The 22707-nt window shown below is 50.5% G+C and overlaps 1 protein-coding gene across 1 annotated transcript; it reads right to left on the bottom strand.

Annotated features, from left to right (window-relative positions):
- Positions 1-11067: 11067 nt before the first annotated feature.
- Positions 11068-22340, bottom strand: LOC136464963 (uncharacterized). Its single transcript, XM_066463888.1, has 5 exons — positions 21524-22340; positions 21345-21449; positions 21048-21268; positions 11648-11743; positions 11068-11193 (listed from the first exon to the last, which is right to left on the bottom strand). Exons 1-5 carry the CDS (start codon positions 22338-22340, stop codon positions 11068-11070), a joined length of 1365 nt encoding a protein of 454 aa, XP_066319985.1.
- Between the last annotated feature and the right edge of the window lie 367 nt (positions 22341-22707).

Below are 22707 nucleotides of genomic sequence, written 5' to 3'. Positions count from 1 at the left end.
GGACCTTGACCATCCCAAGAGGACCTACGCTACCTCGCCTTCTCGTTCGCCAACGTCACGACGTAGCTCGCTGGCGGAGAACCGCTCTCCTCAGACTACCTCGCCCGGAGCGCCACGACAGCGCTCCCGTCGGGCCAGAACAGATCCACGGGGGCCGATGGTCACCCTGCGGCGCAGCGCTTGTCCCGCCTCCTATGAACGACGAGTTTGTGGGAATGGTGGACTACGTCATAGAATCCCTCCATGACCTTCTCGCGGGAGATTCGGAGTCGATTTTTGACTCCGACTCCTGTAGGGGGAGCCATCACCCCTCGTAGGAGTGCTTCAAGGCGGATACCCCCAAGGGGCACGTGGAGAGCGCCCATGAGGGAGGCGTCACCCCACCACATGACTTCAACGACGAGGTTGAAGAAGACACAGGAGCCTTCCCCATCATGAGGGAAGAGCAACTGCGAGCGTGACGCCAGGAGCTCGAGGAGGCACGCCTCCCACTCGAGCAAGAGCATGCGAAGCTTGACCGAGAGATCGAGCGTCGTAGAGATGGTGAACGTGCATGCGCCCGGGTATGCGACGTGCACCGAAGGATCGTCGAGGATGATGGAGGTCTTCCACGCTTCCTCCGAGTGAGCTAGAACATAGCTGCCGCGATAGCTCTACTCCGAGGTCTCCCAAAGACTACGACGCTCGACGACCAATAGGCTCAGTGAGAGATTCGCGCTCTGCTTGAGCGCATCACGGAGCAGCAAGCAGAGAGCTCGTTGTCCTGACGACACGAGCTCAACGCTAGCCAACGCGCGCCCTTGGGGTGATACGGTAAGGACATCTCTATACACCAGGCACCGTACAACGACAAGAGGTGTGTCGTGGTCTCGGTGCATGAGCATCTCAGCCACGACCGCGACGCGTGCGACACCATCAACACCCTAGGCACGTACGTGACGACATGAGGGAGGGGTCCGATCATGGCTACCATCCCCGCTGAGGCGGGAGCTACAATAGTGCCAAAGATCGGAGCCCAAGCCCAAACCTCCTAGGGCCTCAGGCTTTTGGCCGCCACATCCTCAATGCCCCTTTCCCGCCGCGGTACCGGCCGTTGACCAATGTCCCAAAGTACTCCGGGGAGACAAACCCTAGACTATGTCTCAAGGACTATTGGCTTGCTTGCCAAGCTGGTGGAGCACATAGTGACAACTTCATTATCCGCAACCTCCCCCTGTTCCTCGTCGACTCGGTGCGGACGTGGCTAGAGCACCTTCTGTCCAACCGAATCTAGAGTTGGGCGGATCTAAAAGAGATTTTCATGGGGAATTTCCAGGGCACCTACGTGTGCCTAGGGAACCCATGGGATCTCAAGAACTGTCGATACAAGTCCAGCAAAACTCTTCATGAGTACATCCGATGCTTCTCCAGGCAGTGCAACAAGCTATCCAACGTAGCCAACACCGATGTCATCGACACCTTCCTATCTGGGACCACCTGTGAGTCCTTGGTCCACAAGCTAGGGTGCAAGAGCCCGTGGACCACCAAGGAGCTCCTCGACATCGCCACCAACCATGCCTCCGGTGAGGAGGTGGTCGGAGCAATCTTCGACCGCTCCAAGGGTAAGGCCAAGCATGATGAGGGTGCCGACGAAGGCACCTCCAGCTGTCTCTACAAGAAGAAGAACAAGCAACAGCACGGGGCTCACTCGTGGTCGCTACCGAGCGGAAAGGTGGTCGGACGGCCGCCAAGGCCGCCCTAGACCACTTCGAGAAGCTGCTTGAGGGGCCATGCCTGAACCACATCTTCCTAGTCAATCATTTATACAAGAATTGCAATCTCATGAAGTGCTTCCTATCTGGTGGGTCCGAGAGGGAGGCCCAAAAGGAGAAGAATGACTCGGCGGCAGGCGGCGCCGATGGGAAGGATGGCGGCTTCCTGATCCTCATTGGCTACCTCATGATCTTCGGCGGGTCGGTGGCCTATGATTCCAAGCACCGCTAAAAGATCATGTGCCATGAGGTCTACATGGCTGAACCAGCCACGCCCTCCTTCCTTCGATGGTTGGAGTCCGCCATCACCTTTGATCAGACCAACCATCTAGAGAGCTTCCCGTAGCCAGGAAGGTACCCGCTCATGGTCGACCCGATCGTTGGCATGAAGCGGCTTACCAAGGTACTGATGGACGGAGGCAGTGGCCTCAACATCATGTATGCTAAGACGCTTGACACCATGGGCATTGATCAGTCACATATCTGACTGACCCGGGCGCCTTTCCATGGCATCGTGCCTGGGAAACAAGCTGTGCCCCTCGGGCAGATTGACCTGCCCATCACCTTTGGGGATCCGACCAACTACAGGATAGATATCCTCACCTTCAAGGTGGTTGGGTTTCATGGGACCTATCACACCATCTTGGGACGACCATGCTACGCAAAGTTCTTGGCCGTCCTAAATTACACCTACCTCAAGCTCAAGATGTCGGGCCCACGCGGGGTCATCACCGTCGGCACTTCTTTCCAGCGCGCTTACTAGTGCGAGGTGGAGTGCTACGAGCACGCCTCGGCGATCATCGCTTCTGAGGAGCTCATAGTAATCAAAGAGGGGACCACCAAGGTGTTGCTAGATTCCATGCGCTCCCCTAGATCCTTTGCGCAAGGCACCAAAGAAGTCCTCATTGACCCCAGCGGTTCTGATGACAAGACGATGTGCATCGGCGCTGCGCTTTTCTCCAAATAGGAAAGCATGCTCGTCAACTTCCTCTGCGCCAACAGAGACATCTTCGTGTGGAAGCCCTCGGATATGCCAGGCATCCGAAGAGAAGTCACCGAGCATGCCTTGAAGATCAGGCTAGGCTCCAAGCCAGTGAAGCAATGCCTGCTCCGCTTCGATGAGGAAAAGCGTAGGGCCATCAGCAAGGAGATTGTGAAGCTTTCGGTGGCTAGATTCACTAAGGAAGTGTATCACCCTGAGTGGTTAGCTAATCCCATCCTTGTAAGAAAAAAGAATGAGAAATGGAGAATGTGTGTTGATTACACGGGTCTCAATAAGGCATGCCCAAAGGATCCATTTCCTTTGCCGCGCATAGACCAGGTAGTCGACTCAACCTCAGGGTGCGAAACCCTTTGCTTCCTCGATACGTACTCCGGGTACTATCAGATCATGATGAAAGAGTCTGCCTAGCTTGCGACATCTTTCATCACCCCCTTCGGATCGTACTGCTATGTCACCATGCCGTTCGGTCTGAAGAACGCTGGTGCTACTTACCAGCGATGTATGCTTAAGTGTTTCAGAGACCTCATTGGGTGAACCACTGAGGCCTACATGGATGACATCATGGTCAAGTCCAAGCGGACCGACCAGCTCGTAGCCGACCTCGAGCAGACTTTCGCAAAACTCCGAGCGAATGGCATCAAACTCAATCTTGAGAAATGCATTTTTTGGGTCCCGAGGTGATGAGGACATGACACCCATGCATATGACCATGTTTGGCATATGGTATGGAGGGGTAGGAGGCCAGCAAGGGTGTCCAAGTCAAGAAGGAGGTCCGAGGCTAATTCGGTTCGAGTCCCCGAGGTGGAGGCCCAAAGCAACTCAAGTTCGAGTCTGCCTCGGCCTCCAGAACCAGTCTGCCTTAAACTGGTCACTCAAGACGCATCCGGACTCCGTTTTCGACGATCCACATATGGATGGAAAGATAATTTGATAAGGAATCCAATCCAAGTGGTTTCACATCAAAATACCTTCGGAATCAACGGGAATCGTCAAAACAAGTCAGCGTCCAGAATCTGCCAGGGTGCTGCGGCACCCTCTTTTGGTCCGTTGGACCGAGTATCGTGTTTAGGCCCATTAGGGGGCGCGTCCAGGGGGTGACACCCAAGACTCTATAAATAGCAGCCGTCGCTCTCCTTAGGGTTTGAGTTTTGTTTAGTTCTTGATTTCCTTGTGAAACAGACGTCGTTTCGCTGCAACTGTCGCCGCCAAGGCCGCTTGCTGTGAACCAGGACCCCAGTTCTTGATCTTGTTCGCCTGTGGCGATTAGTCCTTTCGAATAAAGACTTGAACTCCTTGTTATTATAAGCCTCATATTTATTTGCAATTTTAGATTGCATTCATCTCGTTCTTGCTTGTGTTCTCGATTCGCTTGCAGGAAAGCCTTCTCGGCGAGGTCAATCGCGTTCGCGTGGTTGATAACCAACGGAGCAGTGGTGTAACGGTTGCGGGGATCCAAATCAGTTTTGGTTCGAAGCCTAGATCGTGAATGTCGAGTCTCCACCAATCGACACTATCATACCTATCAGAAGATCGGGCCTAGTCTACATCAAGTGGTATCAGAGACCTTGTTGCCCGTTAGGTATAACTTTGTTTTCTCCTTTAGATTGTTACTGTTTTTGCATTACCTATAGTCCATAAAAAGCCAAAAAAATATACATTGTCACATATTCCCTATCCTATAGCCTCATTGTGCCATGCAATTTCGTCTCTGTTTCGCATTATTGAGTTTGTGCCCTAGGTCAAGTTCTTGTTGCTGGTTTTAGATCGTTTTTAGTCCAGTTTGTGTTTTCTCTTTGTTTTTCATCATAATCCATGAACATCTCCAAGTCTTGTTGAGTTTCCTTTGTATTCATCAAACCCTAGTCCATGCCATCTTATTTGTTACACTTGTCTTCACTGTTTCCATCAAATCCTTGCTGCCGTGACCAATTTTGCGCGTATTGTTCTCGTTTTGTCCTCTAATTCGGAGTCCGTTCTTAAAACTGGTCTAGTTTTCGCATATGAACTCGGATTTCGACGTTCCATATATAAAAAAATAAAAATAAAAAGTCAAAATTTCTCAAAAAAAACAACGACAGCCCAAAAATAGAGAAAAAAGAGAGGGGCAAAAGAGGAACAATATCTAGAGAAGCACATAGAGAGCGCCATTTGAGCTGTGTTTGCGTGTGCTGATTTCTACCTTGTTCCTAATCATATTCTTGCTGTTCACATCACTTGATATATCTGGTACTTGGAACGTGAGTAGACCAGCAACTAAGACAAGTACTTGGGATACTTATTTAGCTTTGCTATTTAGTTACGAATTTTGCTATTCCTTGCTACTATATTGTGCCTGTCCAAGCTTCACTTTCTTCTAACCAAGTACAGGTTCACCTTGCAACTGTTACACTCAAGCTACAACGGTATCACAGTCACCAACCGATTGCACCGCCTGTTGCTTTGGTAAGAACACTTGTAAGACCGTAGTAAGACGCTTGAGAGTTGAGTGCCTTATTTTTTCCTTATCCACAACCTAAGTAGTTGATAGGGATAATACTTTTATGTTGTCTTTTGCTGTCTTCTAACAATGACAGGTTGTTTGTATTCACCGACTTATAATGGTATAGGTGCTGATGAGTATATGGAGTGGAAAATTGCCATAGATAAGATATTTACTACTCGCTTTATGTGTCCAAGGAGGAAGGTAACAAATGCAGCTAGTGTTTTATGACATTCTGCTTTATCTTGGTGGGAGTCTTTAGATCCTTCTGATAAACCTCAAACTTGGAATGATATGAAACTTCTTATGCGAGAAACCTTTGCTAATCCACCTCCTGTTTTGACTTTATATGATGAGGTGTACCATTTAGAGGAAGAGTCTGTTGTTATTCCTCTTGCTATGACTAACCTTCTACAGGATAATATACATAAGCGAGAGGATGATATGGAAGAAAATGAGGAGCTCACAACCTCATATGCAAATTCAGAACCATCACTTCACAATGCACCTATTACTCCTGCTGAAAATACAGGTAATGCCCATGGTGCTACACTCATAGAAGGTGAGAATTGTTTTAATGTACTAAATTCTTCCACACACCATGCTATCATAGAGCAATTGTTAGTGGAACCCTCTCTTGATTTATCTTTGTCCCATGATAATTTGCTTGATGTTCCTTGTGATAAAGATGAATTGGTTGATGATGCTTCAGTTTTACATGTTTTGGAACCAACCACTTGCGCTGAAAATAAACATGTTATTCATATTGCTACTAAAACTGATGAGTTCAAACTGTTGTCTTCTTTACATACTTTGGGTTACATTGAATTTGATGTTTTGTGTAACCTAGATTGTTTGGAGGAGAGCCTATTTAAATATATTGATTTGCCTTGGTTTTCTAAACATACATATCATGTTATTGGCAAATATAACAACAAGGGACAATATATGATACATCGTGTATACATTTGCAGTAATATGAATTCTCCCTTTGTTGTACAAGATTATGATTGTTTAGAGGTCAGCCATAATAATACAAACATTTTCTCATGTTCCTCAAAGAAACAAGTTCACTTCTAAGAAGGGGAGCATTGTTGGTTGCTACCTATGTCTGCTAGATCATCTATTCCTACATTGTCTTTTGTTAGTTCTAATCTTTTGTAGGATAGTGTTGACATACATCGTGTGCATTCGGATCATGGAGTCTACAAGCTTGCTGAAATTTTTATGCGAGATGACATGCTATAAACTTGGAAACATGGTCATGTTCCTTCTCACAATTATTTCAGTTCCCTTTGTTTTCGCAACCCCGTTCTCCTTTATGTTGTGCAGAATCAGTTTCAAGCACAATCGACGCCAAGGATGACTTTTCGTCAAGAAGGGGAGGATGATGAGGACATGACACCCATGCATATGACCATGTTTGGCATATGATATGGAAGGGTAGGAGGCCAGCAAGGGTGTCCAAGTCAAGAAGGAGGTCCGAGGCTAATTCGGTTCGAGTCCCCGAGGTGGAGGCCCAAAGCAACTCAAGTTCGAGTCTACCTCGGCCTCCAAGACTAGTCTACCTTAAACTGGTCACCCAGGACGCATCCGGACTCCGTTTTTGACGATCCACATATGGATGGAAAGCTAATTTGATAAGGAAGCTAATCCAAGTGGTTTCACATCAAAAGACCTTTGGAATCAACAGGAATCGTTGAAACAAGTCAGCGTCCAGAATCTACCAGGGTGCTGCGACACCCTCTTTTGGTCCGTTGGACCGTGTATCGTGTTTGGGCCCATTAGGGGGCGCGTCCAGGGGGTGACGCCCAAGACTCTATAAATAGCAGCCGTCGCTCTCCTTAGGGTTTGGGTTTTATTTAGTTCTTGATTTCCTCATGAAACAGATGTCGTTTTGCTGCAGCTGTCGCCGCCAAGGCCGCTTGCTGTGAACCGGAGCCCCAGTTCTTGATCTTGTTCGCCTATGGCGATTAGTCCTTTTGAATAAAGACTTGAACTCATTCTTGTTATTATAAGACTCATATTTATTTGTAATTTCATATTGCATTCATCTTGTTCTTGCTTGTGTTCTCGATTCGCTTGTAGGAAAGCCTTCTCGGCGAGGTCAATCACGTTCGCATGGTTTATAACCAACGGAGCAGTGGTGTAACAGTTGCAGGGGTCCGAATTAGTTTTGGTTCAAAGCCTAGATCATGAACGTTGAGTCTCCACCAATCGACGCTATCATACCTATCGGAAGATCGGGCCTAGTCTACATCATGAGGGGCATGCTGCTTGGTTTCATCGTTTCCGAGCGTGGCATCGAAGCCAACCCAGAAAAAATCTTAGCCATCACGAGAATGGGACTGATCCGGAATGTGAAGGGGGTATAGTGGGTTATAGGCTACCTCACCGTGCTCAGCCACTTTATCTCACACCTCAGTGAACAAGGTCTCCCCCTCTATCAGCTCTTGAAGAAGGCCAATCGTTTTGAATGGACTCCCGAGGCCTAGGATGCGATTGACAAACTCATGCAACTCTTGATGATTGCCCTAGTCTTGGTTCCACTGACCAATGGGGAACCGCTCCTGCTTTACATCATAGCCACCACGCAAGTGGTCAGCGCCACCTTATTGGTGGAGCAGGAGGAAGAGGGACACGCCCTCAAGGTGCAATACCCCGTATACTTCATCAGCGAGGTCTTGTTCAATTCCAAGACCCGCTATCCTCAAGTCCAGAAGCTCTTGTATGCCATCCAGATCACCGAGAGGAAGTTGCGTCACTACTTTGAGTCACATCCGGTGACAGTCGTGACGTCCTTTCCGCTTGGTGAGGTCATTCAAAACTAGGATGCCACAGGAAGGATCACGAAGTGGGCGCTCGAGCTGATGGGTCAGGGCATTTCATATGCCCTGTGGACGGCCATCAAATCTCTAGCGTTGGCTGATTTCATGGCGGAGTGGACCAAGACCTAGATGCCACCGCCGGTCGTCGACCAAGAGTACTGGATGATGTACTTTGATGGGTTGCTGATGTAAAGGGGCACCGGCGTGGGGCTAGTTTTTGTCTCGCCCCTCGGGGTGCGGATGAAATACATGGTTTATCTCCACTTCCCTGTCTCCAACAATGTGGTGGAATATGAAGCCCTCTTCAATGGCATGCGTATTGCTATTGAGTTGGGCATCCGATGGCTCGACATCCGATGCGACTCCCAGCTGGTCATTAACTAGGTCATGAAGGAGTCAAGCTGTCACGACCCCAAGATGGTTGTGTACTGCCAAGAAGTCCGCAAGCTGGAGGACAAGTTTGATGGCCTTGAGCTCAATCACATCCCTTGATGGCTCAATGAGGAGCCGACGAGCTAGCGAAGATGGCGTCTAGCCGAGAGCTAGTCCTGTTTGGCTTCTTTGTTAGCGATCAGCACAAGCCCTCGGTTCGCTGCGAAGGGTTGGGGCAGGCTGGCAACAAGCCGCCCGTCTTAGGCCTGGAGGCTGGGTAGCTATCGGCTTCGCCCAACCCCTTCTCCTAGGGCTTGGGGGCTGGGCGACCATCGGCTCTCTCTGACCCTTCTGGCCTAGGCTTGGGGGTTGGGGACGGCAATGCGCTGCTTGCCCTAGGCTCGAGGGCTGGCCCCCCATCGACTCCATCTAATCCCGAGGTCATAGAGGTCAACAAAGATTCAGTGGGGGAGTCTAATGAGGATCTAGCTGTAGGGTCCAACCCCTTGCCTGACTAGAGGGTCCCTTACCTTGATTGCCTCATCCAAGAGGTGCTCCTGATGGATGAGACAGAGGCCCGATGGATCATGCGCTGCGCTAAGTCCTTCATCATCATTGAGGGAGAACTTTACAAGAAGGGTCACACCAAGGTCCTACAACGCTACATCCCTACCAAACAAGAGAGGCGATTGCTGAAAGATATCCACGATGGGACCTGTGCACACCATGCCGTGCCATGGACTCTCGTCAGAAATGTGTTTCGGCAAGGCTTCTACTGGCCAACAATCGTGGCCGACACCAAGAAGATCATGCACACCTGTGAAGGGTGCTAGTTCTATGCTCGGTAAACCCATTTGCCAGCCCAAGCATTCCAGACGATCCCCATCACATGGCCATTAGCGGTCTAGGGGCTTGATCTGGTCGGGCCCCTTAAGAAGGCGCCTAGGGGCTACACGCATCTACTTTTCGCTGTCGACAAGTTCACGAAGTGGATTGAGGTGCGGCCGATCTCCGTGATCAATTTTGAGCAAGTCGTGTTGTTCTTCAGCGACATCATCCATCACTTCGAGGTCCCAAACTCCATCATCATGGACAACAGCACACAGTTCACCAGGAACAAGTTCCTTCGATTCTGTGATGACCACCACATCTACGTGGATTGGGCCATCATGGCGCACCCCCGCACGAATGGGCAGGTTGAGCGTGCAAACAACATGGCCCTACAAGGTCTTAAGCCTAGGATTTTCAACCGATTGAACAAGTATGGAGGGTGATGGGTTGCGGCGCTTCCCGTGGTGCTATGGAGCTTGAGAACAACCCCCAACCAAGTAATCAGCTACACGCTTTTTTTCATGGTCTACGGTTCCGAGGCCATCCTACCAATGGACCTTGACTATGGGGCACCTAAGGTCAAAGCTTACGACGAGCAAGGGGCCGAGGCATCCCTCAAAGACGCCATGAACCAGTCCGATGAGGCGCGTGACGTTGCCCTCCTCCGCTCGGCCAAGTACCAGCAGGCGCTGCACTGGTACCATAGCCGTTGGGTGAGGGGTCAGTCCTTCAACATCGATGACCTAGTGCTTCACCGCGTCCAGAGCAACAAGGACCACCACAAACTTTCTCCGCCATGAGAGGGGCCATACGTCGTCGCTGAAGTGCTCCAACCCAGCACCTACAAGCTCAAGACCATCGACGGCAAGGTCTTCATCAACGCATGGAACATTGAGTAGCTATGTCACTTTAACCTTAGCTTTTTCCAAATCGTTAGCACAACTGATGTAAAATCATGTTTCTAAAATAAAAAGCAATCTCCCTTATCGGTTTCCTTATCATTTCCTTGGTTTTTAGTGACACCCGACCCCAGCAATGGCCAGGGGTTGGGCCTCACTTGAGGTCTAATAAGGGAATACTCTTACTCAAAAATACTCTTTGCATCCTACCCCTTCCTATGTTAGGGCCTAAAAAGTAAAAGTCATAGATACTAACTTCGAGTAAAACTAGGCGGACTGCTAAAAGACCTACGCCATGACGGCCATGGTGCTTTTGCTCCATGGCATGATTGAAGTTTTCTCACTCATGGCCTGAGCTATGCAGACTGAATGTTGGAAGGGATCAGGTCATATTAATTCGCTTTACATTCAAAATAAAAACTTGTTCATCACAAGTTCGCATCACATTCTGTTTTTACATTAAAAAAGGGACGAGTGTTTAAAATGACAAAAGAAATACTTGTTCATTACAAGTTGATGGCGGTATGGCCCAAATCCATCTAACTATTTAACCCCTCTAGGGGAGGACTATATTCTCTATCCTATTCGCCAGGTTCTGTGAAAGGGGAGCCACCACCGTCTCCATCTCCTCTAGCTCCTTGTCTTTATAACCAGGCACATAGCCGAGGCTCATTGCTTTCAGATCGATGTTGTCCCCATAATGGGAATGAGCAATCATGGAGGACCAATTGACGCTGGCACAAAGAACATCCCTCTCAAGTTGGCATGCCTGAGAAGTGATCTCAATGACGCGAGCCATGAGCGAACTGGTCCCCTCCGACTGCACCACATCGAGGTCATCACAAACCACCCCGATGGCAGCACTCGAGATACCAAGCTCATCACCCTCTATCTAAAGATTCTTCTACACCTTGGCAAGCTCCTTCTCTAGGTCCTGCACCTTCATCCTTTCCTGAGCTAGATCCACGGCGAGCCCGACAGAGACACTCTCGGCCTCCAGCTTTTGGTTCGTTTGCCTTTCAAGCTCAGCCTGGAGAGAGCCAACTTGCTACTATGCGGTGTCGCACTCATTGTGAGCCATGTTATGCTCTGAACGAAGCCTCTCCATGGCTTGGGACAACCCATCCCGCTCCTTGCGCAGTCGATCGATCGTCATGGCATCCTGGCTCATCCTCGTCTCTAGGGCTACAAGTCTCTCCTCGACCCCCAGCTTTAGGTCCCTCTCCTTCTCAGCTTCACCCAGGAGGTCAAAGATCCACTGGCGGGCTTCCACATCCCTCTAGAGCAGCTCATCCCGCTCCTTCTAGATCTACGCGCCTTCTTCGTAATCTTTGTGTGACCTTCGATAGATCCACAAACATGTTTTTGGCCTCATCAGCATATCGACGGGCCTCTGCCTCTCAGGTTCAAAGGCTGGCCACCTCCTCGGCAAGGGAAGTTAGCTCGGCCACCCTCCACTAGGCAGCGGCAAGCTATGCTATCACCTCACTGCGCAGCCGCACCTCCTCGACGAGGTGATCCCAGGCGTCCTTTTGCTGATGTAGGAACCTAGACTTCTCCGAGCTACGAGCCATAAGAGACTGCAGGGAGACACAAGTTAGATACATAGAAAACCAAGGAGAAGAAGGATGAGAAGCAGGATCACATGGCATGTGGCCAGCCGGGATGACGGCGTCACACAGCACGCACATTGAGTTGTTCAGGGCCTCAAGCACGGATGAGACCCCTATGTTGATACTCTCCCATTCCATGTCCTTAGTGGCATCATTGAGGGTGAAAAGCATCGACGTCGGGTCCCCCCGGTACATCCACCGAAGAACGGGCTCTCCCCGCGATTACACATTGCCGCCCGATCCCTCTTGCAGCGACGCTGTGGCAGAACCGCCTAATATAATGGACTCCCCAGAGTACTTGTCTTCTATTAGACATTAAGTACCCTAAGTGAGTGCACCAAATCATGCCGTTCTATCGAGCACACCCAATGGAAGAACTCGAAAATCCACATTTTTTAGCAGGAACATAAACGAGAGGATAAAGCTTACAACATTCTTATCTATGTCTCACATCACTTTATTACAACATCAGGTACTTAAACAAGTTGGATGCAGTAGCAGAAATTAAAACATATGTTCTGAGTTACAGTGGAAATGGAGATTAATTTAATGGCATGGTGAAGTATTAATGTAGTGGACATTCTATACAAGATATGCTATCAACTTATTAAACTTTTCTTATAAAAACACTTAGTGAGGGTTATAGATAAACTCTATAATCGCAGTGTAAAGGAATCCCTCGCTTAGCCCACCAGGAGGTTTCCACACACAAGAGTCATCTCGCATCCGTCTGACACCTGCAACAGAGGGAATAAAACCCTGAGTACTCAATTGTACTCAGCAAGACTTACCTAATAGGAGGAAAATAAAAGACTCCAAGGATATGTAAGGCCTTCTGGCTTGTGAGTTATTGCCATTGCAGGAAGCATCACTAATAGTGAATCCTTACATTCTAGGTTTTAGCAATTGATTTTAGTTGTTTAACTTATTATGCTAGGTAAGCACCTATGCTACTTTCAAGCAGGTGATAAGCAAATAGAACCATTTTATCCTTCCAAATTCCAGTTCTTATTACGGTGCTAGATCATAGCCAAGTCATTACCGTCTCAAAGAAATGGCGATTCGTGAATCAATGTATCCTAGCAGGGTACGCCAAAACACACGCCCCGTTTATACCCCAGGCACAAATGGAACCAACTCGCCTCTCTCCTATTGTGGGGGGTACGACCCCGGATACCCATGGTAGGTCACATAGGCTATGCCTCTAGGGGCGGTCCAGCCCGCAAGAAGGAGCTTTGCGGGGCACGATTCTGTTCGGCGACCCCCGCAAGGCACGGAGAGGATATCCTAAAGATGTTACGAGATCTGATAGGATATATACGATATCATGTTTCTTGTAATCTATTATTACTTTCCGGTTATCTCTCAGATCTAACCGACTTGTAACCTTGCCCCCCGGACCATATAAGGTGGGCAGGGACCCCCTACGAATTCATGGAAAATCATACGATAGCTAATGCAAATCAACAGACCACAGGAGTAAGGTATTACGTCGTACCGACGGCCTGAACCTATATAACTCGTGTGTCTCTGTTGCCTTCTTGTTCTCGATTACACGCTCCTCTACCGATCAATCTACCATTGCGGAGTGCCCCTCGGTGGACTGCCGACGATATTCCATCGATAGTTGGCGCACTAGGTAGGGGTGTGCGTGTTGTTTCCTTGTCGAATAAGATGGTTTTTTCCGTAGGCTCTTCGTCCCTCCCGTAGCCTAGCCAGATCTTCACGGTTGGATCCATCACGTGGGTCATCAACACCGACGGAGTTGGAGAGCTTCTTGAGCCGGTGCAGATCAGCTCTGCACCGACCACCCTCGCATCTGCAACTGCAGATCCAATCTCGGAACCACTTCCGAGGTCGGCTCCATCAGCCACCCATCGCTCGCTTCCTTGCTACCAGAGGAGGCATGTCAACAACGACGATCTGATCGAATCTATCGATCAGGTCGGCCTGAAACTCGCCGATTGCCTCTCCATTGCTGAGTTGGCTCTAGACACCCTTGTTCAGCACCGAGCACCCTCCGATCCCGATCTGTCAACGATCAATGCTCGGAAGACTCTAGGGCCCGCCGCCCTGCCTTTCGGGCTCGCCAACACCGCAACTACATATCAGGACGCCCTAAGGGGCAAATTTGCCGACCAATTTCCACCAACCATCAACATGCTGCACGCCGGCCGGGATCTCGGAGCATCTCTCCAAACTATCCTCGAGGAAAATTCGGACTCCGAATCTCAAGGATCCACCGAGCCCCTCGCTGAGACCTTCACCAAGCAACCTCCTCTCCTGCCTTTCTGGGGTGGCACGATTTTCAACGTCAGTATCGACAGCCCCCCCCGGAACGGCGAAATAGACGAGGAACGCGCCGCCCGTGAAAACAGGAACGCCAACCGTGCGCAACGGTGTGATAACGAACACGCCATCGCGATGGCCGAGGCCACTTGTGATAACCAGATCGATTCACAAGGAAGGCCCCTTCATCGCAACCTCAACAAAGAATTCCTCCGCGTTGACGGCCACGACGTTTTCAAGACTCCGAGCGCTAATTTGGCCATGGCCGCCAATGAACTCGCTCACCTCCCACAGACGCCCGAGCTCGCCAAGGTCGCCGTTATGCTTAAAGCGGCACACTGTCAAGTTAACAAGATCCAAGAAGTTCAGAGACCTTCGTGCTCCACAAGCGTGATCCGCCGATCAGTTGATCCTAGATCCAATCGCTGCCCTAGTCAAAGCCGCTTCGCCGACCAGTCACCACCTCCCTAGGGGGGAGTTGGAGGCCACCGCGCTGAGCATCATTGCCAGCACGACCAAGAGGTCGAACAGGACGCCCGAGTGCACCTCAGCAATCTTCAGGACGCACGACGGCGTATCGACCAATGATGTTTCGGGCGGCATGAAGATGAAGTACGACGTCGCTAGGAGTACGAGCAGGAATACGGCAACTCGGACTCAGCTCTGGAGCCGATCGTCGCCGGCAACACTACCGATGTTGATCCTGACAGCCCGGAAGGGCCCCCTGCATTCACTAGGGCACTCCGAACGCTCCAGTGGCCTCGTGGTTTCAAAATCACTGGAGTCGAGCCCTATGAAGGAAGGATGAACCCAACTCAGTGGCTGCAGGCTTACACCACCGCCGTCCGAGCCGCCGGAGGAGACACCAACGTCATGGCAAACTATCTCCCTGTCATGCTCACGCCAGCCGCCATGAGCTAGTTCACAAGCCTCGCCCCGGACTCCATCGGCTCTTGGGAAGATCTGAAGAGAGTCTTCACCGACAACTACATGGCCACATGCAGGTGGCCGGGCACCAAGCACGATCTCAACTGCATCAACCAAAAGCCATCCGAACTACTCCGCAGCTACATCAGACGCTTCTCCGAGATGAGGAATTCTATTCCCAACATCACGGAGGCCAAAGTCATCACCGCCTTCGTCCGAGGACTTCATCACCGAGAACTCCGTTCTAAGTTCAATAGAAAGCCACCCACCGGCATCGGCGAGATGATCACAACCGCCAATTAGTACGCCGACACCGAGGAAGCGGAGGTGCGTTTTAACGAAGACATGGGCACTAATCGCCCGTCTCGCCGCCATGATGACCGCAACGACGACCGACAGCACAACGTTCACCACCACGACAACCGCAACGACAACCGATAGTACAACGATCGCCGCTACGACGACCGTAGTTTCCACCGGGACAGCGGACGTGATCAGCCAGATGGATTCAAACCTGGTCAGAATCGCCGCCGCTGACCAGATCACTTTGTTGCCAACGTCAATGAGCCACGCGCAAAGCGTAACTACGACGAGCAGTACAAGAAGATTCTGGACGGTCCGTGCCCCCTGCACAAGAACGCCAAACACAAGATGAAAGATTGCCTTGGTTTGGCTAAGGAATTCCAGGAGAAAAAGTACAACGACGACAATGGTGGGAACGGAGGACGCCGACCACCAGGGGATAATAATAATGCCTTCTAGGACCACGACAAGGTGGTCGCCACCATCTTCAAGGGTCTCGCCTCCAACGAAAGCAGAAGGGAACGGAAGCTCGCCGCCCGACGAGTGCTCGCCATAGCTTCAGAAGAAACTACCGCCAACCCTAGCTATCGCCCGTGGTCTAAAATCTCCATCACCTTCAGCAGGGCCGACCAGTGGGCAGACCCTACACAGGGCGTTTTCCCCTAGTCCTTGACATGACTGTTCGGAAGGTGCTCTTCAGGAAAGTCCTCGTCGACGGTGGGAGCACTTTGAATCTACTCTTCGCTGGGGCCCTAAGGGAGCTCGGACTCAGGACAACAGACCTCACGCCTTCAGACTCCTCCTTTTGGGGTGTGGTGCCCGGCAGGGCATCCAAACCGCTGGGGGAAATTACCCTACCAGTACAGTTCAGCACGGCAACCAACTACAGAGTGGAGCATATCAACTTTTATGTCGCCGACTTTGGCACCGCCTACCACGCCATACTAGGGCACCCGGCTCTGACCAAGTTCATGGCCATTCCACACTATGCGTATCTGGTGTTGAAGATGCCTTCGCCTGCTGGAGTCCTGTCTCTACGGGCCAACCTCTCTGTCGCCTACGCCTGCGAGACGGAAAGTCTCGCCCTCGCCGACGCCACCAACCTCTCCATCCAGATGGCCAGCGTGGTCGCCGAAGCCAAGACCGCATCTACAAACGACATGGAGATCCCAGAGCCTCCCCGAGCCTCCGCCAAGTCCAAGGAAGTCAAGGAGATCGGCCTCGGCCTCGACGACCCTTCCAAGACGGTGAAAAATGGGGCTCACCTTGACCCCAAATAGGAAAGCGCGCTCGTCTCCTTCCTACATGCCAACGCCGATGTGTTTGCTTGGAAACCTGCAGACATGCCGGGGGTACCACGGGAGAGGATCGAGCACTCCTTGAATGTCTCACCGACCGCTAAGCTGATCAAGCAGAAACTTCGATGATTCGCGCCGGACAAAAAGGAGGCAATTAGGGTAGAAATAAAATGGCTTTTAGCTGCTAGATTTATAAAAGAAGTGTATCATCCAGATTGGTTAGCTAATCCTGTTCTTGTTAAGAAAAAGAATAAAGAATGCAGAATGTGTGTTGATTATACTGATCTTAACAAACACTGCCCTAAAGACCCCTTTGGCTTGCCTCGGATAGACGAGGTTGTCGACTCCACCGCCGGCTACGAGTTGCTCTCCTTTCTCGATTGTTACTCAGGCTACCACCAGATCTCCCTCAATGAGGAAGACCAGGTTAAAACATCGTTCATTACGCCTTTCGGTGCATATTGTTACACCACTATGTCCTTTGGACTAAAGAATGCCGGTGCGACCTACCAAAGGGCTATCCAGACGTGCCTTGACCAACAGATCGGCCGCAACGTCGAAGCCTACATCAATGACGTGGTCGTCAAGACTAGAACCGCCGACAATCTTATCTCCGACCTTGAAGAAACTTTCTCCAACCTATGCAAATACCGATGGAAGCTAAACCCTTCAAAGTGCATCTTTGGAGTTCCATCCGGTATCCTGCTCGGCTACATCGTCAACGCTCGGGGCATCGAACCAAACCCCGACAAAGTCTCCGCCATCACCAACATGAAACGGCCGACGTGTGTCAAGGATATACAGAAGCTCACAGGCTGCATGGCTGCATTAAGCTGATTTATCTCGCGCCTCGGTGAAAAAGGGCTGCCTTTCTTCAAGCTTCTCAAGGCCTCCGAGCTTTTTTCTTGGTTGGAGGAGGCAGACACAGCTTTCAAGCAGCTCAAATTGTTTTTAACAAAACCTCCAATCATGACAGCGCCACGACTAGATGAAACTCTGCTGGTTTACATCGCCGCCACTTCTCGAGTTGTCAGTACGGCTATTGTCGTCGAACGCGAGGAAACTGGACACGCCTACAGGGTACAGCGTCCGGTCTATTTCATCAGCGAGGTACTTAATGAGCCCAAAACTCACTATCCTCAGGTGCAAAAGCTGTTATATGCAATCTTAATCACCTCACGCAAGCTCCGACATTACTTCGAATACTACAAGATCGTCGTGGTCACCGAGTTCCCTCTGGGAGACATTCTATGAAATAAAGAGGCCAACGGTCGTATCATCAAGTGGGCTGTTGAGCTCGGCACCTACTCCATTGACTTCAGAAGTAGGCCGACCATAAAGTCGCAGGCGCTCGCCGATTTCATAGCGGAGTGGACCGAAATCCAAGAACCCGTCGCCGCCACTTGCCCCGAGCACTGGGTGATGTACTTCGACGGTGCCCTTAATATTAATGGAGCCGGTGCGGGCATTCTGTTCATCACACCGACAAAGGATAAACTCCGATATGTTCTTCGCATACACTTCCCGGTCTCTAACAACACCACGGAATACGAAGCATGTCTCCACGGCCTCCGTATAGCCGTCGATCTCGGCGTCAAACGCCTTATGGTATATGGGGATTCCGCGCTGGTTATCAATCAACTCAATAAAGATTGGTCCTGTTCCAGTGAGAAGATGGACGCTTACTGCGCCGAAATCAGGAAGCTGGAAGGAAAATTCTACGGCATTGAGTACCACCACGTGGTACGGGATCAAAACCAAATAGCCGACCAACTGTCGAAGATAGGATCTTCTCGTACCACGGCTCTGGCAGGGATCTTCGTTTAGGACCTCTTGACACCATCCATTAAGGAAGACAAGGAAGTTGTAGAGGTACCCCCTGGCAAGCAGTTGGTGCTCACGATACCTTCGTAGCTCGACGATTGGAGAGAACAGTTCATCAGGTACCTCTCTAATGGCGAAGTACCCGTCGACAAAATCGAAACCGAACAGCTAATTCGCCAAAGTAAGCACTACGTGTTGGTAGACGGTAGCCTGATGAGGAAAAGTGCCAAGGAGGGGATACTGCAGAAATGCATCATCCAAGACGACGGCGTGAAGCTATTATATGAAATTCACTCTGGCTCCTATGGCAATCATGCGGCTTTGAGAACACTGGTCGGCAAAGCTTTCCGAGCAGGTTTCTACTGGCCCACGGCCATTATCGATGCAGAAGATCTCGTCCGACGATGTGAGGGATGTCAATTTTTTGCCAAGCAAATACATGTGCCGGCACAAGAATTACAAACCATTCCAGCTTCCTGGCCATTCGCATGCTGGGGACTGGATATGATTGGGCCTTTCAAACCTGCGCCAGGAGGTTTCCGGTACGTGTACGTCGCCATCGATAAGTTCTCCAAGTGGATCGAATACAAACTACTCGTCGCAGCTACTGCTAAAAAAGCAGTCGAGCTCTTTGAGGACATCGTACATAGATTCGGTCTCCCGAACAGCATCATCACCGACCTCGGGACAACTTTTACCGGCCATCATTTTTGGGACTTCTGCGAGGACAGGTGCATCTCTATTAAATACGTTTCCGTCGCTCACCCTAGAGCTAACGGTCAGGTCGAGCGAGCTAACGGTATGATCCTCGACGCCCTCAAGAAAAGGCTCTATCAGAAAGAAGAGAAGCACCTGGGCAGATGGCTCAAAGAACTACCAGCTGTGGTCTGGGGACTGCGCACTCAAGCTAGTCGCAGTACCGGCGTATCTCCATATTTTATGGTCTATGGCTCAGAGGCCATACTTCCAACGGATATTGCATTCCAAGCACCCAGAGTAGAAAACTATGATGAAGACCAAGCCGCAGCTGTTCGGACAGAAGACATTGATCGGGCCGAGGAAGAACGTCTGATTACTTGCGTTCGCACAACCAAGTACCTCGAAGGTCTGCGGAGGTATTACAACCGTAACGTCAAAGGTCGTTCGTTCACGATCGGCGACCTCGTCTTACGTCGGAAACAAAAAACCGAAGGGCTTCACAAGCTGTCCTCACCATGGGAGGGCCCTTACATCGTAAAAGGTGTCACTCGACCAGGGTCTTATCGTTTATGCGACCTAGATGGACTCGATGTTCCCAACTCCTGGCACATAGAGTACCTTATACGTTTCTTCCCATGAAATAACATAGATATGTATTCTTTACTTTAATATTAATAAAGTTCTGGTCTCCATAATTTGTCTATATTTTTTCCTTCATCATAAGCTTCAACTACCGTTAGCGAAATGTAAGCCACACCGCGATGGCCTCCAATACGCTCGACTAATACCTCCAAATCGCCGAGCACGATTCCTCCAAATCGCCGAGCGCGATTCCTCCAAATCGCCGAGCGCGATTCCTCCAAATCGCCAAGCACGATTCCTCCTAATCGCCGAGCGCGATTCCTCCAAATCGCTGAGCGCGATTCCTCCAAATCGCCGAGCGCGATTCCTCCAAATCGCTGAGCACGATTCCTCCAAATCGCCGAGCACGATTTCTCCAAATCGCCGAGCACATTAACTCCCAATCACCGAACATGATTTTTCCAAAAATCGCCTACTATGCTTCCTCCGGGACGCGTAGGTTTTCCTACAAAAACAACGACGGTGTTGCACTTTCAATTTTCGCAACATAGCCCGCCGATCGTCAAACAGCACACCTTTTTTCCTTCTGTTATCTATGGAAATGACCCAGTCCCCGACTACATCCTACACGTCCCTAGGGGCTCCGCCCTCTGCGTTACGGTTGGTCGGCTGCGGTTCCTTGGCCATGCCTGTTCGTCCTACATGTGTCAGCGCCTCCGCGCTCAACGTTATGGACTATGGGCTAGTCAAGGCCTAGATTTCAGTTATGAATTAATCGCTCGGACGCCGCTTTAGCCATTTCTCTCGCCACGTTATTCACGTTGGCTGCTGGGCAGAACGTTTTTTCGCAATAGCAATTCTGGAGGGCAACAAGGCTCTAACACCCCACCAAACGTACCATGAGTTCAGTGCTCGGCATGTTGGCCGGCAGGACACGGTCTTATGACAACGCCTATTTCTCCAACATATGCATGGGCTCCGCGTTATGTGTTACGGATCACGACCTAACTAAGGCATTTAGTTCAGTGAAAACTAAAAGATCGAACACAACTTATATTGGGAAAAAGAGCATCGTGTCCATAATACACAGATTCTTCTTAGCCAGATAAATCATGTAATACAGGAGGTAATATCCGAGCAGTTCTTTAAGCTTCGCCAGCAGCTTCGGTTTCGCCAAACAAGTCTATATCGCCGACAAGCACTTTCGCCACATCCTCAACGTCATCCTCCAGCTGCTGGGTCTGCGCGTCGCTCAGCCCATCGGCAAACCCACCACCTATCGACTGGATGTCGACGGACGGATAATGGGACCGAACAACCGCAAGGGCATGAGTAGCGGCGGTCAAAACGGCATCACGGTTGAAGTTTTTGAAGTTTTCCCACGCCGCCTTGCATCTCTGCACGATGGTGTCTGGCCCTTGCTGCCTACCATCAGGACAGGGCGCCGGTTCAACGTCGACGCAGTCCAGCACTGGTTTTATTGCGGCAGTTATAGTGTTGAAGTTGTCCTTATGGACTTTGGCCTCTTGCACCAGCACATCGAACTGTGCCTTGGTTTTATGTCGATAATCTGCAAGAATTACAATGGTTCGTCACAGCAAAAAAAAAAAGAATTACGGTGTCACTTCTGATCAGGGGAAGCCTACCTTTCAATTCTTCGGCCAGTTTGTCAGCTCGATCCGACTCCTTCGTTTTCTCTTGTCGGATTTGTTCGACGGTCTGGCGAAGCCGGTTGAGTTCTGCATCTTGCTCTGCCAGCACAAAAGATAAGACAAAAAAAATATACGGCTACTTACTGCAAAGCACATTATGTGAAAAAGAATACCCGATTTCAGCTTGGATGCATCCTCCAACTGCTGGCACTTCCGGTCGAGCTGTTCAGTTTTACTATCGAGTTCTATGTTTTTCTTGCTCAACTGCTCGGACATCTTCTTAAGTTCCTCGGATGCAATTGCCAGCTCCTCGGATGTCTTCTTCAGTTGCTCGGACGACGCCGTTAGTCGCTCGAACAGAACCCCATTTTGATGTTCAAGGTCCTGCGAATTCGACTCCGCAAGGTCCCGCTCCCGCTGGGGCCTTTGAATACTTTTTTCCGAAAGACTTAAAGCCTCCCGGAGTATCTTATTTTCCTCGGCGAGGGGCTCCATCCTCTTTATCAATTGGTGTCGTTGTTTAGCTGTCCAAGCTATCCCCTGCGGGTTAATAGTGCAAAAGATAAACCTTGATCTTCCGACAACATTTATCAGTGTTATTGGTGTGGCACTCACCTCGATTTGAGTCATAACTCTGGCGACGGCGGATTTCAACCTCTTTATCTCTCTGGTGGTGTTTTCTTCTTCGACGACTACCACCTCTTCCCCGCATTTCTGGAGAATCCGGACGGACTGGGGCTCAGGCGCAGCGCGCTCGATCTCCATGACCTCGTCCTCCTCCATCGTCGCTTGAGGCACCTTCGGGGGGCTCCGTGGTTGGACCGCCGCTTCGACCACTCCTGGCACCCCTGCGGGTGACGACGTTTGCTCCTCAGTAGTTGACGGGGTGGCGTCTATAACCTCTGGTGCATCAACAGCAGCCGCAGTTTCCGTTTCCACAGTAATGTCCTTTTCGGTCGTAGCCGCGGTTGCGGTCGCCGACGCGCCCATCGTGTGCGCCAACGATTCACCATCGCCAGGTCCGCTGGGAGCGACGGCTGGCTCGTCCTCTGTTCGCCGAACACTCGGGGACTCCTGGACGGGGGCAGTCGTCATTTTTTCTTCTGAGGTCATGGGCCTCGGCGTCGCACTACGTCATATCGGCTTCTCAGTAACAAGGTGAAATCAAAGAACAATATAATTACTCCAAGGCAAATATACTCACGGTTTGGTCTTCCGATTGATTTTCTTGAATCGGCGGTGCCTGCCTGACCCCCCAGGCACGGCTGCTTGATTAACCTTGTGGGAGGACTCCTGCGCCTCCGCAGCAGGCTGCCGCTCTTCTTGGTGCTTGGCGGCCCCACCTTCCGTGCGTTGT

The sequence above is a fragment of the Miscanthus floridulus genome, chromosome 7 (genome assembly GCF_019320115.1).
Source record: "Miscanthus floridulus cultivar M001 chromosome 7, ASM1932011v1, whole genome shotgun sequence".
Classification (NCBI taxonomy): domain Eukaryota; kingdom Viridiplantae; phylum Streptophyta; class Magnoliopsida; order Poales; family Poaceae; genus Miscanthus; species Miscanthus floridulus.
The sequence above is the reverse complement of the archived record's forward strand: the minus strand, read 5'-3'. Positions and strand labels throughout refer to the sequence as shown.